This window comes from Polyodon spathula, chromosome 14 (assembly GCF_017654505.1).
Source record: "Polyodon spathula isolate WHYD16114869_AA chromosome 14, ASM1765450v1, whole genome shotgun sequence".
NCBI classification, from domain to species: domain Eukaryota; kingdom Metazoa; phylum Chordata; class Actinopteri; order Acipenseriformes; family Polyodontidae; genus Polyodon; species Polyodon spathula.
This window is the reverse complement of record NC_054547.1, coordinates 34,249,714-34,265,266: the sequence shown is the minus strand read 5'-3', so window position 1 is coordinate 34,265,266 and position 15,553 is coordinate 34,249,714. Positions and strand designations below refer to the sequence as shown.

General features: G+C 34.6%; 2 protein-coding genes across 2 annotated transcripts; both read left to right on the top strand.

The window, feature by feature from the left end:
- Window positions 1-1,673: 1,673 nt before the first annotated feature.
- LOC121327150 (extracellular calcium-sensing receptor-like) lies at window positions 1,674-6,982 on the top strand. The gene is made up of 6 exons (XM_041270991.1): window positions 1,674-1,873; window positions 2,667-2,961; window positions 3,609-4,418; window positions 4,496-4,723; window positions 5,724-5,847; window positions 6,069-6,982. The coding sequence occupies exons 1-6, from the start codon at window positions 1,674-1,676 to the stop codon at window positions 6,980-6,982; spliced, it is 2,571 nt and encodes an 856-aa protein (XP_041126925.1).
- Window positions 6,983-8,323: 1,341 nt separating this feature from the next.
- On the top strand, window positions 8,324-13,623 carry LOC121327217 (extracellular calcium-sensing receptor-like). The gene is made up of 6 exons (XM_041271101.1): window positions 8,324-8,523; window positions 9,318-9,612; window positions 10,279-11,088; window positions 11,166-11,393; window positions 12,360-12,483; window positions 12,710-13,623. The coding sequence occupies exons 1-6, from the start codon at window positions 8,324-8,326 to the stop codon at window positions 13,621-13,623; spliced, it is 2,571 nt and encodes an 856-aa protein (XP_041127035.1).
- The last annotated feature ends 1,930 nt before the right edge of the window (window positions 13,624-15,553 follow it).

Here is a 15,553-nt window from a genome sequence, read left to right as displayed (position 1 = left end):
GACAGATGTATGGCTTTCACTGGCAATGACTTGCGGGTAACATTAAGAACAAACCAATCCTTTTTGCCAAAGGTGGTCTCATCATTCCATATTAACCAAAAAGTGGTTTTGGAAGCTTTCAGAATTCACCCGCACGAGTCAGAGGAGGACCGTAGACAGCACATGCTCTGCCCGGTACGGGGTCTGCACTGTTACCTGGATAGGACAGCCTCCTGGAGACAGTCTAATCAGCTGTTTGTCTGCTATGGGTCCCGATCTAGAGATCAAGCCCTGTCGAAGCAACGTCTAGCACACTGCGTGTCAGATGCCATACGTTTGGCATATGAACAGACGGACTCCCCCTTGCCGGAAGACATTACGGCTCATTCTACCAGGGGCCAAGCAACTTTGTGGGCTCTCTTTCACGGCGCCCCCTTGGATGAGCTTTGCAATTCGGCTAAATGGACAGGTATTCAGACATTTGCACGTTTTTACCGCCTTGATGTTGCAAACCGAGCAAGGCCTTCTCTGTGCTCTAGGGTGTTGCAGGCGGCATGCCCTTAGGCGTCATGAGGGCTCTGAGGCTATCGCTGTGAGGCTGTACTGTCGGTAACTTGGAGCTACAACTGCTTTGGTACAGCTTCCCATTCGTTAATGGTTGTTAGCTACGTTTGTAAGCCAGCACACTGTATTATCCAGCAGAATTTTCTGTTCCCAGGTTAGACAGGTTTTACTGTACACTACTTGATGCTAGAAATTCTGTAAAATGTTTTACAAATGCTCTCTTGTTAAGGGAATGGATTGTAGGCTTCACATTTAGCTGAGATATTCATTGTTAGTGTTTAGAGCTATCTTTAATTGTTTATTTCAATATTGGAATGTTTCAGGCCACTGAATGGAGTGCAGACATAAAAAGGTGATAGGAAAAAAAAAATATTCACCTTTTCCGTTGCCCCTAAATGTATTTAATATATATTATTAGTATGTTTAAAGTCATTGCCCAGTTATGGAGACATATGTTTAGAAGTCAATTCCATATAAAACAAAAGGATACATGAAAGTTTGCTAATTTAGGAAACCAACCGTTTTCTCCACATCAAAAGAGCGTGTCTGTTGAGACTGTACTGATGTCACTTTTACAGAGGTTACCCGTTCTCTTTCATACTAACAGAGCCTTGATTACAGCAGCGCTGTGGATATCTAGCACACTGATTGGATATCCTTTAGATCCATTGGACACTAGAATAGAATTGCCCGTGGGGATTTATCAGTGTTAAAGTGATTATCAAAGAGTAAACAGGAGTTGGATTATAACACCTGCATTTAGCTACTCTAATGTAAACTACATACTCATTAAAATATGTAAATACATGCCAGTGATACTGTATTTAGAATTAACATACATCACAGATAACGACTGCCAAATGTACTTAAATAAACCAATAAATAAATAAATAAAAGCAGCAGCACTCTGTAATTGCTAAATCATGAGATTCACAGTGGCTTAAGCTTAGATGATTACTACACAGCTGTTTTTTTCCCCAGGCAGATTCATACCTTTGAGAATTACTGCTTTGGTGGGAGTAAGAAACTTACTTCATACTCATGTCATCACATGTGATTAGCACTGCACTACAGTATATATACTCAAGAAACTGTCCTGTTTTTACTTTGACCACAAGGACTTTTTTGAAATGCTACTCATGGCAGTAATATTAACTGCTCTTTTAACAAGGGCAGATGAGCCTGTTTGCAGTTTGCGAGGCAGACCAGAACTGCCTCAGTTTTTAAAGGATGGAGACATTACAATTGGAGGAATCTTTCAATTACATGAAAACGTTGTAGATGCCAAAACTGTCTTTAAAGGAGAGCCTGAACCACTAAAATGCAAAGAGTAAGTGAAACCTACAAAGCATAAAAAAATTTACAAAGAAAAAACAAAAAAAAAACCTTTTAAATAGTTTTAGATATTATTATTTATAGGTTAAGGACTTCATTTTCTATGCTAAAGCACTTTCATGTTTATGTATTTTTATAAAAAAAATTGTATCAAATACAGAATTTGCAGATACAGCTACATTAATACTGAAATTACGCTGTCGTTGCAGTATTCGATACATGTGCTTATCACAAAATCCTACACTATGACCAGAATGACATTTACATTATAGAACCAATAACATGTATCACATTATTATTTATAGTCTATGACCAGATGAATAAGTAGAAGCCACAACTGTATTAATGTATTGTAAACGGATAAATAATTTGCAGCTATATGTCCGGTCACAGGCAGACATACAGTACTTGTCCATTGTTTGATGATATTAATAAGCTGTGTGTACTTTTCATATTTTTTAACCAGTGTTTCAGTGTTGTTCTTAATGTATTTTTATTCACAAAATGTTATTCAATTACCAGCAGTGCAGAATTACCAGGGGGGCAGGGGTATTATTATTATTATTTTTTTTCAACAGTAATAGGCATGACTAGTGTCATATTCACTGATTTCGTTCCTGCATGCGGTTCATATTTTCACTACATTGTCACTATAAGAAGCTTAAAGGGCCAGTGTCAGCCTGGAAGGAACAGTTTGGATTTGATTGGAGTCAGTGGCTCCGTTGAATGTGCTCAGTTTATTTATTTAGCTTTTATCTGTATAATTATTCTGTGTATTTTTCTTACAGTTTAGATTTCAGAGAATTACAATCAGCTCAAACTCTGATCTTTGCAATTGAAGAAATAAACAACAGGACAGATATACTCCCTGGTATATCACTGGGTTATAAGATATATGATGATTGTAGTGCTATACCTCTGGCTATAAGGGCAGGGATGGCTTTAGTGAATGAGCAAGAAGAGAAACTGTACTCTAACCAGTCCTGTACCAAACCATCTACTGTCCATGCTATAATAGGACCCTCTAGTTCTTCAGCAACTATAGGAATTGCAACAACAATAAGAGCTTTTCACATACCAGAGGTGAGAACTTCGTTATAAACCTTTTATTACTGTAAAATATAAGGGATTTATTTATAATAGTTATTTAACAAATATTTTTAAATTTACCTTTCTTTTCATATGTGCAATCCTATACCAGTATGTTACAGTATATGTTGCCTTAGTAACATAAATGTATTTATTTGATGACATGTGTAAATGTATCTTTTCTAGAGGTAGATGACCCCGTTCAAATAAATCTGAAAACCCCTCCAACCTATCATAACAGCAAAGTCAACTTGACCCTCTGTACAGTTTTATATTCAGACCCATATGATAGGCATGGTCTAGCAACTAGCATTTAAAAGGGATGCTTTGTGGAACTGACTACAATGTGATAACCACTTTGAAAAAAAAAAAGAAATATTATAAGATCAAATTATTTAAATCACACTATATGGTTATTATTGGATAACAGTTTGGATATGTTACCATTAAGATTATACTGACTACCTTTTCAACATGCTTAGAATACTGCATTGCTTTTTAAATGCAGAAAATTGTGTTCCATGAAAAGTAACAGATCTGGTACATAAAATATCTGTATTTCATTTTCTATTATTTGTTTTCTATACAGATACATTTTCTTTTATTCTTGAATAATATTTATTTATTTATTTTAATTCCAGATTAGTCACTTTGCAACCTGTGAATGTTTGAGTAACAGGAATAAGTACCCTTCGTTTTTCAGAACCATACCAAGTGATTATTATCAAAGCAGAGCCCTGGCACAGCTTGTGAAGCATTTTGGATGGACTTGGATTGGGGCTATTAGAAATGATGATGACTATGGCAACACAGGAATGGCTACCTTTGTGAAAGCAGCCCAAGAGGAGGGGGTTTGCATTGAATATTTAGAAACTATTTACAGAACTTATCCAAGAGAAAAACTAATTAAAACTGTAGATGTTATTAAAAAATCATCTTCAAAAGTTATTGTAGCTTTCACTTCTTCTACAGATTTAGACATTCTGGTTAAAGAACTGTTGCTTCAGAATGTTACTGGTTTTCAGTGGATAGGCACTGAAGCTTGGATATCTGACCTTGCAGCAGGAGAAAGTTTCAGAGTTGTGGGTGGGGCACTGGGTTTCGTAGTTAGAAATGCAGTAATTACAGGTTTGGAGGAGTTTTTACTGAATGTCCGTCCATCTAATATCCCTGGGAATACAGGCTTAAAAGATTTTTGGGAAACTATTTTCAGTTGCACCCTGACTACCCAAGACAATACTGCATCAGTTAATCCATGTACAGGGTCTGAGAATTTAGCAGAGATAAAGAATGAGTACACTGATGTAACTGATCTAAGAAATGCCTATGATGTATATAAAGCTGTGTATGCTGTAGCCCATTCACTACACAATCTGCTTGCATGCAAAAGTGGCCAGGGACCTTTTGCTGGTAAGACTTGTGCAAATAAGAAGAAGATTGAACCATGGCAGGTAAGCGACTATGTTTTATACTATTAGGAATTACATTCCTGTGTGAATCATTGTGATAACATCTTGTCTTTTTGTAGGTAGTGCATTATCTGAAAAACGTTAATTTCACTACCAAGAATGGAGAGAATGTTTATTTTGATGAGAATGGGGATCCGACTGCAAGATATGCATTAGTTAACTTGCAACTCAATAAGGACAGCATCACACACTGTGTTACAGTTGGTCTCTATGATGCATCTTTACCAGAAGGACAAGAGTTTATTATGAATAATGTCAGTATTGTTTGGGCAGGTGGTCAGGATAAGGTAATGTCTTCCTAATACTATTCAAACTTTATCAGTGTTATATTATTGTTCATAGATATTTGTAGTAATATAAGTGCACAATACAGACACACAGTAGGACAGAGAGAATGACAGCCTTAGAATGAAAACAGTTAATAAGCAATGTATGCCTGCCTTCACAATATTCATCACCAGCAGGGAAAGAACTGGGTCTGGTTAGTTTTGATTGCTTTTATAATCATAAATAAATCATGTATTATATTCTCAATAACTCCTCCATTTCCATATAACTTTAGCAATGCTTTTTTATAAACACAAACCACATTCCAGTTAATGGGCTATATTTATAAGGTTTTTATTTATAAATACCATTTTTCATGGTACTTATGTGTTTCATTTAGGTTATGTAAAAAGAGGTCTATAGTACATGTATCAGACTAATATTACTGTAAGTGTAGGCTATTATTCTTTCCTAGCAACTAATAAAAGGAGGAACTGTGGCCAAGATTCCTGTCAACAGCGGAGACAAAATAAGATAAAACATATTTTTTTGTTCAATTTCTTCAAGTACAATACTTTTTTGTTTTTGTTTCTTGCATAGCAATTTGATCCATTCCTGGTTTTACTAGGTGTTTAATAAGACACACCTGAGCTTACTGACTTATTTACACTGTGGATTCAAAGCCCCTTTTAAAACCTTTAATATCTTATACTCAACATTTTCCATTCCTGCTTTAAAAAAAAAAAAAAAAAATTATATATATATATATATATATATATATATATATATATATATATATATATATATATTGTTGAATATGAAAAAGGTATATACAGGTACATGGTGTAAAAAGGTAAATGGTGTATACATCACAGATAAGTTAAAAATGAAATAACGGCATTACAATTTTGTCCCCAAACCCCATGATATGAACAGCCTTAATACATACAACCCAGTGTCTTGATTATTGAATATTGTGAGTATGCTGACAGAATGTAATACATTGTAATTGTTTTCAAGGCGCCTAAATCAGTGTGCAGTGAGAGCTGTCCTCCAGGGACTCGGAAGGCTGTTCAGAAAGGAAAGCCTGTTTGTTGCTTTGACTGCATACCATGTGCTGATGGAGAAATCAGCAATCAGACAGGTAGGTTAAGAAGGAGCACTGGACAAATAAAACTAACCTGTCACTGCATCTCTGAGGATCTGTACTTAAAGGTTATAATAATAATATAATAATAATAATAATAATAATAATAATAATAATAATAATAATAATAATAATCATTGTAAATAAGATTTTCAGGTGTGACTCTAGACTTATTTACACATGATATTAATTGATTTTATATTTATTTTTTCTTGCAGATGCTATTGATTGTATGAAGTGCCCTTCAGAATACAGATCAAATAACCAAAGAAACCAATGCCTCTTAAAAGCCATTGAATTCTTGTCATTTGGAGAAATCATGGGGATGTTGCTGACGATCCTTTCATTGATTGGGGCTTGTTTAACCACTGCTATAGCTATTGTTTTCTTTCGATTCAGAGATACCCCCATTGTTAAAGCTAATAACTCTGAACTCAGTTTCCTTCTTCTGTTTTCATTAGCACTGTGTTTCCTTTGTTCACTTACCTTCATTGGCCAGCCCTCTGAGTGGTCCTGTATGTTGCGCCACACTGCTTTTGGGATCACATTTGTCCTGTGTATCGCTTGTGTTCTGGGGAAAACAATAGTTGTGTTAATGGCGTTTAGGTCAACACTTCCTGGTAATAATATGATGAAGTGGTTTGGGCCCGTCCAGCAGCGGCTAACTCTTTTTGCATTCACATTCATTCAGGCCTTAATTTGCACTATTTGGTTAATAATATCCCCTCCGTTTCCAAACAAAAACATGAACTCTTACAAAGACAGAATCATTTTAGAGTGTGAACTAGGATCTGCAGCAGCATTTTATGCTGTGTTAGGGTATATTGGGTTTCTTGCTGCCATGTGCTTTGTGCTCGCTTTTCTGGCTCGTAACCTACCAGATAACTTTAATGAAGCTAAATACATTACATTTAGCATGCTCATATTCTGTGCAGTTTGGATCACTTTTATCCCAGCCTACATCAGTTCACCTGGGAAGTACACAGTTGCTGTAGAAATATTTGCAATTTTAGCTTCCAGCTTTGGTTTGCTCTTCTGTATTTTTGCTCCTAAATGTTATATTATATTATTTAAGCCTGAGAAGAATACAAAAAAACATTTGATGGGAAAAGGGCCTTCGAAGTCACTTTGAAAAAAATAAAAAAAAATGTCTAAGTATGAAAACATGGTACAAAAACACTTTCATTCAAGTGTTGTAGCCCTTGCATTAGGTAACGCAGGTCCTTTTATAAAGACAGTTTCAAAATTGTTCTTATACAGCGTATCTGAAGATTCACTTAAAAAACAAAACAAAAATAATAACATTATATAAATTAAATATAAAATTGGAATTATATCAAACCATGTTAGTCATGTATACATTTTTTCTAGGTACAGTATTAGATTTTATAATAGCTACGTCTGTAAGCCGGCACACTATTATCCAGCAGAATTTTCTGTTCCCAGGTTAGACAGGTTTTACTGTACACTATTTGATGCTAGAAATTCTGTAAATGTTTTACAAATGCTCTCTTGTTAAGGGAATGGATTGAGGGCTTCATATCTAGCTGAGATATTCATTGTTAGTGTTTAGAGCTATCTTAAATTGTTTATTTCAATATTGGAATGTTTCAGGCCACTGAATGGAGTGCAGACAAAAAAAAGGTCACAGGAAAATAAACATTCACCTTTTCCGTTGCCCCTAAATGTATTTAATATATATTATATATTATTAGTGTGTTTAAGGTCATTGCCCTGTTATGGACACATATGTTTAGAAGTCAATTCCATATAAAACAAAAGTATACATAAAAGTTTGCATAGAAAGGAAACCAACTGTTTTCTCCACATCAAAAGAGTGGGTCTGTACAGACTGTACTGGTGTCGCTTTTACAGAGGTTACCCGTTCTCTTTCATACTAACAGAGCCTTGATTACTGCAGCGCTGTTGATATCTAGCACACTGATACCCTTCTGCTATGAGTGCAACATTTAAACAGCTGTGATAATACATTGTATCCTTTAGATCCATTAGACACTAGAATAGCTGATTGGCCGTGGGGATTTATCAGTGTTAAAGTGATTATCAATGAGTAAACAGGAGTTGGATTATAACATCTGCATTTACCTACTCTAATGTAAACTACATACTCATTAAAATATGTAAATACATGCCAGTGATACTGTATTTAGAATTAACATACATCACAGATAATGTCTGCCAAATGTATTTAAGTAAACCAATAAACAAATAAATAAAAGAAGCAGCACTCTGTAATTGTTAAATCATGAGATTCACAGTGGCTCAAGCTTAGATGATTACTACACAGCTGTTTTTTTCCCCCAGGCAGACTCATACTTTTGAGAATTACTGCTTTGGTGGGAGTAAGAAACTTACTTCATACATATTTCATCACATGTGATTAGCACTGCACTACAGTATATATACTCAAGAAACTGTCCTATTTTTACTTTGACCAGAAGGACTTTTTGAAATGCTACTCATGGCAGTAATATTAACTGCTCTTTTAACAAGGGCAGATGAGCCTGTTTGCAGTTTGCGAGGCAGACCAGAACTGCCTCAGTTTTTAAAGGATGGAGACATTACAATTGGAGGAATCTTTCAATTACATGAAAACGTTGTAGATGCCAAAACTGTCTTTAAAGGAGAGCCTGAACCACTAAAATGCAAAGAGTAAGTGAAACCTACAAAGCATAAAAACATTTACAAAGAAAAAACAAAAAAACCCAAACTTTTAAATAGTTTTAGATATTGTTATTTATAGGTAAGGACTTCATTTTCTATGCTAAAGCACTTTCATGTTTATGTATTTTTATATAGAAAATTGCATCAAATACAGAATTTGCAGATACAGCTACATTAATAATTAAACTGAAATTATACAGTCGTTGCAGTATTCAATACATGGGTTAGCACAAAATCCTACACTATGACCAGAATGACATTTACATTATAGAACCAATAACATGTATCACATTATTATTTATAGTCTATGACCAGATGAATAAGTAGAAGCCACAATGGTATTAATGTATTGTAAACGGATAAATAATTTGCAGCTATATGTCCGGTCATAGGTAGACATACAGTACTTGTCCATTGTTTGATGATAAACTGTGTGTACTTTTCATATTTTTTAACCAGTGTTTCAGTGTTGATCTTAATGTATTTTTATTCACAAAATGTTATTCAATTACCAGCAGTGCAGAATTACCAGGGGGGCGGGGGTATTATTATTATTTTTTTTTTTCAACAGTAATAGGCATGACTAGTGTCATATTCACTGATTTCACCCCTGCATGCGGTTCATATAATCACTACATTGTCACTATAAGAAGCTTAAAGGGCCAGTGTCAGCCTGGAAGGAACAGTTTGGATTTGATTGGAGTCAGTGGCTCTGTTGAATGTGCTTAGTTTATTTATTTAGCTTTTATCTGTATAATTATTCTGTGTATTTTTCCTTACAGTTTAGATTTCAGAGAATTCCAATTTGCTCAAACTCTGATCTTTGCAATTGAAGAAATAAACAACAGGACAGATATACTCCCTGGTATATCACTGGGTTATAAGATATATGATGATTGTAGTGCTATACCTCTGGCTATAAGGGCAGGGATGGCTTTAGTGAATGAACAGGAAGAAAAGCTGTACTCTAACAAGTCCTGTACCAAACCATCTACTGTCCATGCTATAATAGGACCCTCTAGTTCTTCAGCAACTATAGGAATTGCAACAACAATAAGAGCTTTTCACATACCAGAGGTGAGAACTTCATTATAAACCTTTTATTACTGTAAAATATAAGGGATTTATTTATAATAGTTATTTAACAAATATTTTTAAATTTACCTTTTTTGTCATATGTGCAATCCTATGCCAGTATCTTACAGTATATGTTGCCTTGGTAAGCCTTAGTAACATAAATGTATTTATTTGATGACATGTGTAAATGTATCTTTTCTAGAGGTAGGTGACCCCGTTCAAATCAATCTGAAAACTGCTCCAACCTATCATAACAGCAAAGTCAACTTGACTCTGTACAGTTTTATATTCAGACCCATAGGATAGGCATGGTCTAGCAACTAGCATTTAAAAGGAATGCTTTGTGGAACTGACTACGATGTGATAACCACTTTGAAAAAAAAAAAAAGAAATATAATAAGATCAAATTATTTAAATCACACTATATAGTTATTATTGGATAACAGTTTGGATAAGTTACCATTAAGATTATACTGACTACCTTTTCAACATGCTTAGAATACTGCATTGCTTTTTAAATGCAGAAAACTGTGTTCCATGAAAAGTAAAAGATCTGGTACATAGAATATCTGTATTTCATTTTCTATTATTTGTTTTCTATACAGATACATTTTCTTTTATTCGTGAATGATATTTATTATTTATTTATTTATATTTTAATTCCAGATTAGTCACTTTGCAACCTGTGAATGTTTGAGTAACAGGAATAAGTACCCTTCGTTTTTCAGAACAATACCAAGTGATTATTATCAAAGCAGAGCCCTGGCACAGCTTGTGAAGCATTTTGGATGGACTTGGATTGGGGCTATTAGGAATGATGATGACTATGGCAACTCAGGAATGGCTACCTTTGTGAAAGCAGCCCAAGAGGAGGGGGTTTGCATTGAATATTTAGAAACTATTTACAGAACTTATCCAAGAGAAAAACTAATTAAAACTGTAGATGTTATTAAAAAATCATCTTCAAAAGTTATTGTAGCTTTCACTTCTTCTACAGATTTAGACATTCTGGTTAAAGAACTGTTGCTTCAGAATGTTACTGGTTTTCAGTGGATAGGCACTGAAGCTTGGATGTCTGACCTTGCAGCAGGAGAAAGTTTCAGAGTTGTGGGTGGGGCACTGGGTTTCGTAGTTAGTAATGCAGTAATTACAGGTTTGGAGGAGTTTTTACTGAATGTCCGTCCATCTGACACACCTGGGAATTCAGGCTTAAAAGATTTTTGGGAAACTATTTTCAGTTGCACCCTGACTACCCAAGACAAGACTGCAACAGTTAATCCATGTACAGGGTCTGAGAATTTAGCAGAGGTAAAGAATGAGTACACTGATGTAACTGATCTAAGAAATACCTATGATGTATATAAAGCTGTGTATGCTGTAGCCCACTCACTACACAATCTGCTTGCATGCAAAAGTGGCCAGGGACCTTTTGCTGGTAAGACATGTGCAAATAAGAAGAAGATTGAACCATGGCAGGTAGGCCACTATGTTTTATACTATTAGGAATTACATTCCTGTGTGAATCATTGTGATAACATCTTGTCTTTTTGTAGGTAGTGCATTATCTGAAAAACGTTAATTTCACTACCAAGAATGGAGAGAATGTTTATTTTGATGAGAATGGGGATCCGACTGCAAGATATGCATTAGTTAACTTGCAACTCAATAAGGACAGCATCACACACTGTGTTACAGTTGGTCTCTATGATGCATCTTTACCAGAAGGACAAGAGTTTATTATGAATAATGTCAGTATTGTTTGGGCAGGTGGTCAGGATAAGGTAATGTCTTCCTAATACTATTCAAACTTTATCAGTGTTATATTATTGTTCATAGATATGTGTGGTAATGTATGTGCACAATACAGACACACAGTAGGACAGAGTGAATGACAGCCTTAGAGAGGAAAACAGTTAATAAGTAATGTATGCCTGCCTTCACTATATTCATCACCAGCAGGGAGAAAACAGGGTCTGATTAGTTTTGATTGCTTTTACAATCATAAAACAAATCATATATTATATTCTCAATAACTCCTCCATTTCCATATAACTTCAGCAATGCTTTTTTATAAACACAAACCACATTCCAGTTAATGGGCTATATTTATAAGGTTTTTATTTATAAATACCATTTTTCATGGTACTTATGTGTTTCATTTAGGTTACGTAAAAACAGGTCTATAGTACATGTATCAGACTAATATTACTGTAAGTGTAGGCTATTATTCTTTCCTAGCAACTAATAAAAGGAGGAACTGTGGCCAAAATTCCTGTCAACAGCGGAGACAAAATAAGATAAAACAAATATTTTTGTTCAATTTCTTCAAATACAATACTTTTTTGTTTTTGTTTCTTGCATAGCAATTTGATCTGTTCCTGGTTTTACTAGGTGTTTTATAAGACACACCTGAGCTTATTTACACTGTGGATTACAAAGCCCCTTTTAAAACCTAGAATATGAGTTGTATTTCCATTCCTGCTTTAAAAAAAAAAAAAAAAAAAAAAAAATTATATATATATATATATATATATATTGTTGAATATGAAAAAGGTATATACAGGTACATGGTGTAAAAAGGTAAATGGTGTATACATCACAGATAAGTTAAAAATGAAATAACGGCATTACAATTTTGTCCCCAAACCCCATGATATGAACAGCCTTAATACATACAACCCAGTGTCTTGATTATTGAATATTGTGAGTATGCTGACAGAATGTAATACATTGTAATTGTTTTCAAGGCGCCTAAATCAGTGTGCAGTGAGAGCTGTCCTCCAGGCACTCGGAAGGCTGTTCAGAAAGGAAAGCCTGTTTGTTGCTTTGACTGCATACCATGTGCTGATGGAGAAATCAGCAATCAGACAGGTAGGTTAAGAAGGAGCACTGGACAAATAAAACTAACCTGTCACTGCATCTCTGAGGATCTGTACTTAAAGGTTATAATAATAATAATAATAATAATAATAATAATAATAATAATAATAATAATAATAAATAATAATAACAATCATTGTAAATAAGATTTTCAGGTGTGACTGCAGACTTATTTACACATGACATTAATTGATTTTATATTTATTTTTTCTTGCAGATGCTAATGATTGTATGAAGTGCCCTTCAGAATATAGATCGAATAACCAAAGAAACCAATGCATCTTAAAAGCCATTGAATTCCTATCATTTGGAGAAATCATGGGGATGTTGCTGATGATCCTTTCATTGATTGGGGCTTGTTTAACCACTGCTATAGCTATTGTTTTCTTTCGATTCAGAGATACCCCCATTGTTAAAGCTAATAACTCTGAACTCAGTTTCTTTCTTCTGTTTTCATTAGCACTGTGTTTCCTTTGTTCACTTACCTTCATTGGCCAGCCCTCTGAGTGGTCCTGTATGTTGCGCCACACTGCCTTTGGGATCACATTTGTCCTGTGTATCGCTTGTGTTCTGGGGAAAACAATAGTTGTGTTAATGGCGTTTAGATCTACACTTCCTGGTAATAATATGATGAAATGGTTTGGGCCCGTCCAGCAGCGACTAACTCTTTTTGCATTCACATTCATTCAGGCCTTAATTTGCACTATTTGGTTAATAACATCCCCTCCGTTTCCAAACAACAACATGAACTCTTACAAAGACAGAATCATTTTAGAGTGTGACCTGGGATCTGCAGCAGCGTTTTATGCTGTGTTAGGGTATATTGGGTTTCTTGCTGCCATGTGCTTTGTGCTCGCTTTTCTGGCTCGTAACCTACCAGATAACTTTAATGAAGCTAAATACATTACATTTAGCATGCTCATATTCTGTGCTGTTTGGATCACTTTTATCCCAGCCTACATCAGTTCACCTGGGAAGTACACAGTTGCTGTAGAAATATTTGCAATTTTAGCTTCCAGCTTTGGTTTGCTCTTCTGTATTTTTGCTCCTAAATGTTATATTATATTATTTAAGCCTGAGAAGAATACAAAAAAACATTTGATAGGAAAAGGGCCCTCGAAGTCACTTTGAAAAAAAAAAAAAAAAAAAAAGTTCTAAATATGAAAACATGGTACAAAAACACATTCATTCAAGTGTTGTAGCCCTCGCATTAGGTAACGCAGGTCCTTTTATAAAGACAGCTTCAAAATTGCTCTTATACAGCGTACTTGAAGATTCACTTAAAAAAAAAAAAAAAAAAAAAAACAATAACACTATACAAATTAAATATAAAATGTGAATTATATCAAACCATATTAGTCATGTATACATTTTTTTCTAGGTACAGTATTAGATTTTATAATAGCTACGTCTGTAAGCCAGCACACTGTATTATCCAGCAGAAATTTCTGTTCCCAGGTTAGACAGGTTTTACCGTACACTATTTGATGCTACAAATTCTGTAAAACGTTTTACAAATGCTCTCTTGTTAAGGGAATGGATTGAGGGCTTCATATCTAGCTGAGATATTCATTGTTAGTGTTTAGAGCTATCTTTAATTGTTTATTTCAATATTGGAATGTTTCAGGCCACTGAATGGAGTGCAGACAAAAAAGGTCACAGGAAAATAAACATTCACCTTTTCCGTTGCCCCTAAATGTATTTAATATATATTATATATTATTAGTGTGTTTAAGGTCATTGCCCTGTTATGGAGACATATGTTTAGAAGTCAATTCCATATACACCAAAAGTATATATAACAGTTTGCTTATTTAGGAAACCAACCGTTTTCTCCACATCAAAAGAACGTGTCTGTAGAAACTGTACTGATGTTGCTTTTACAGAGGTTACCCGTTCTCTTTCATACTAACAGAGCCTTGATTACAGCAGCGCTGTTGACATCTAGCACACTGAATGGATATCCTTCTTCTGCCATGAATGCAACATTTAAACAGCTGTAATAATACATGTATCCTATAGATCTATTAGACACTAGAATAGCTGATTGGCCGTGGGGATTTATCAGTGTTAAAGTGATTATCAAAGAGTAAACAGGAGTTGGATTATAACATCTGCATTTACCTACTCTAATGTAAACTACATACTTATTAAATGTGTAATGGATCTAATTGTAAACTATGTTTATTGTTTTTTCTAAGTACAATTAAAAGGCTTTACTCTTTTATTTATTGCAACCTTACACCACCTCGTAGATATATCAACTTAACTGTATTCAGCAGGTATAATTTGACTTTATGAAGCAAACTTAGTTCATTCTATAGGGGGGTGGAAAACTTTTGGCCATAGCTCTATAGCATTTATATTTAGTTTGCATTTACTTAATAAATTCATGGTTGTAGTACGTCACATAATACATTTTAAACAGGAAAGTAGTTGCATACGCTATTGCTTCTAAAAGCAATAGCGTATGCAACAGTGAAATACAGGACTATATTACAAAATAATGTACTCTAAAAATACATATATTAATAAATAAGATAATCAGGAATAATGGATTAAAAACTTGAAAGTTCATTTAAAACTGCATATGGAATGTGCCATATCTTTCCAATTATCCTCTATAAATAGAATGACCAGTTTCAAGTAAAAAATAATAAAACTAAAAAAAAGGATCTCTTAATTTATAATTTTCTAAAGATTTTCTTAATGTAAAAATAAAATAAAATTGTGCAAGTTTAAACTTTTCTCTGTTATTTTGTGGATTCAAAACCAACATATTCACAGTACAGAAATTATAAAAGATAACTGCAAGGTTCTCCCAGCTACCTACACACGGCCCCCTCGGGTACATAACAATTATTTTTATTTCTTTTTTATTTAATATAGTCCGCTCTCCTCAGGCGTGCTTCCTTGTCCCGTTCTCTTGCTCCATCTGCTGACGTTCTTGCCTTGCTTTATTTACACTGGCTTCCGACCCAGTGTCACTGGGTTTCCCCTATAATGTCCAACCCAATGAATAACAGAGCGGAGTTCTTATAGGTCGAGCGATCCCCCAAGG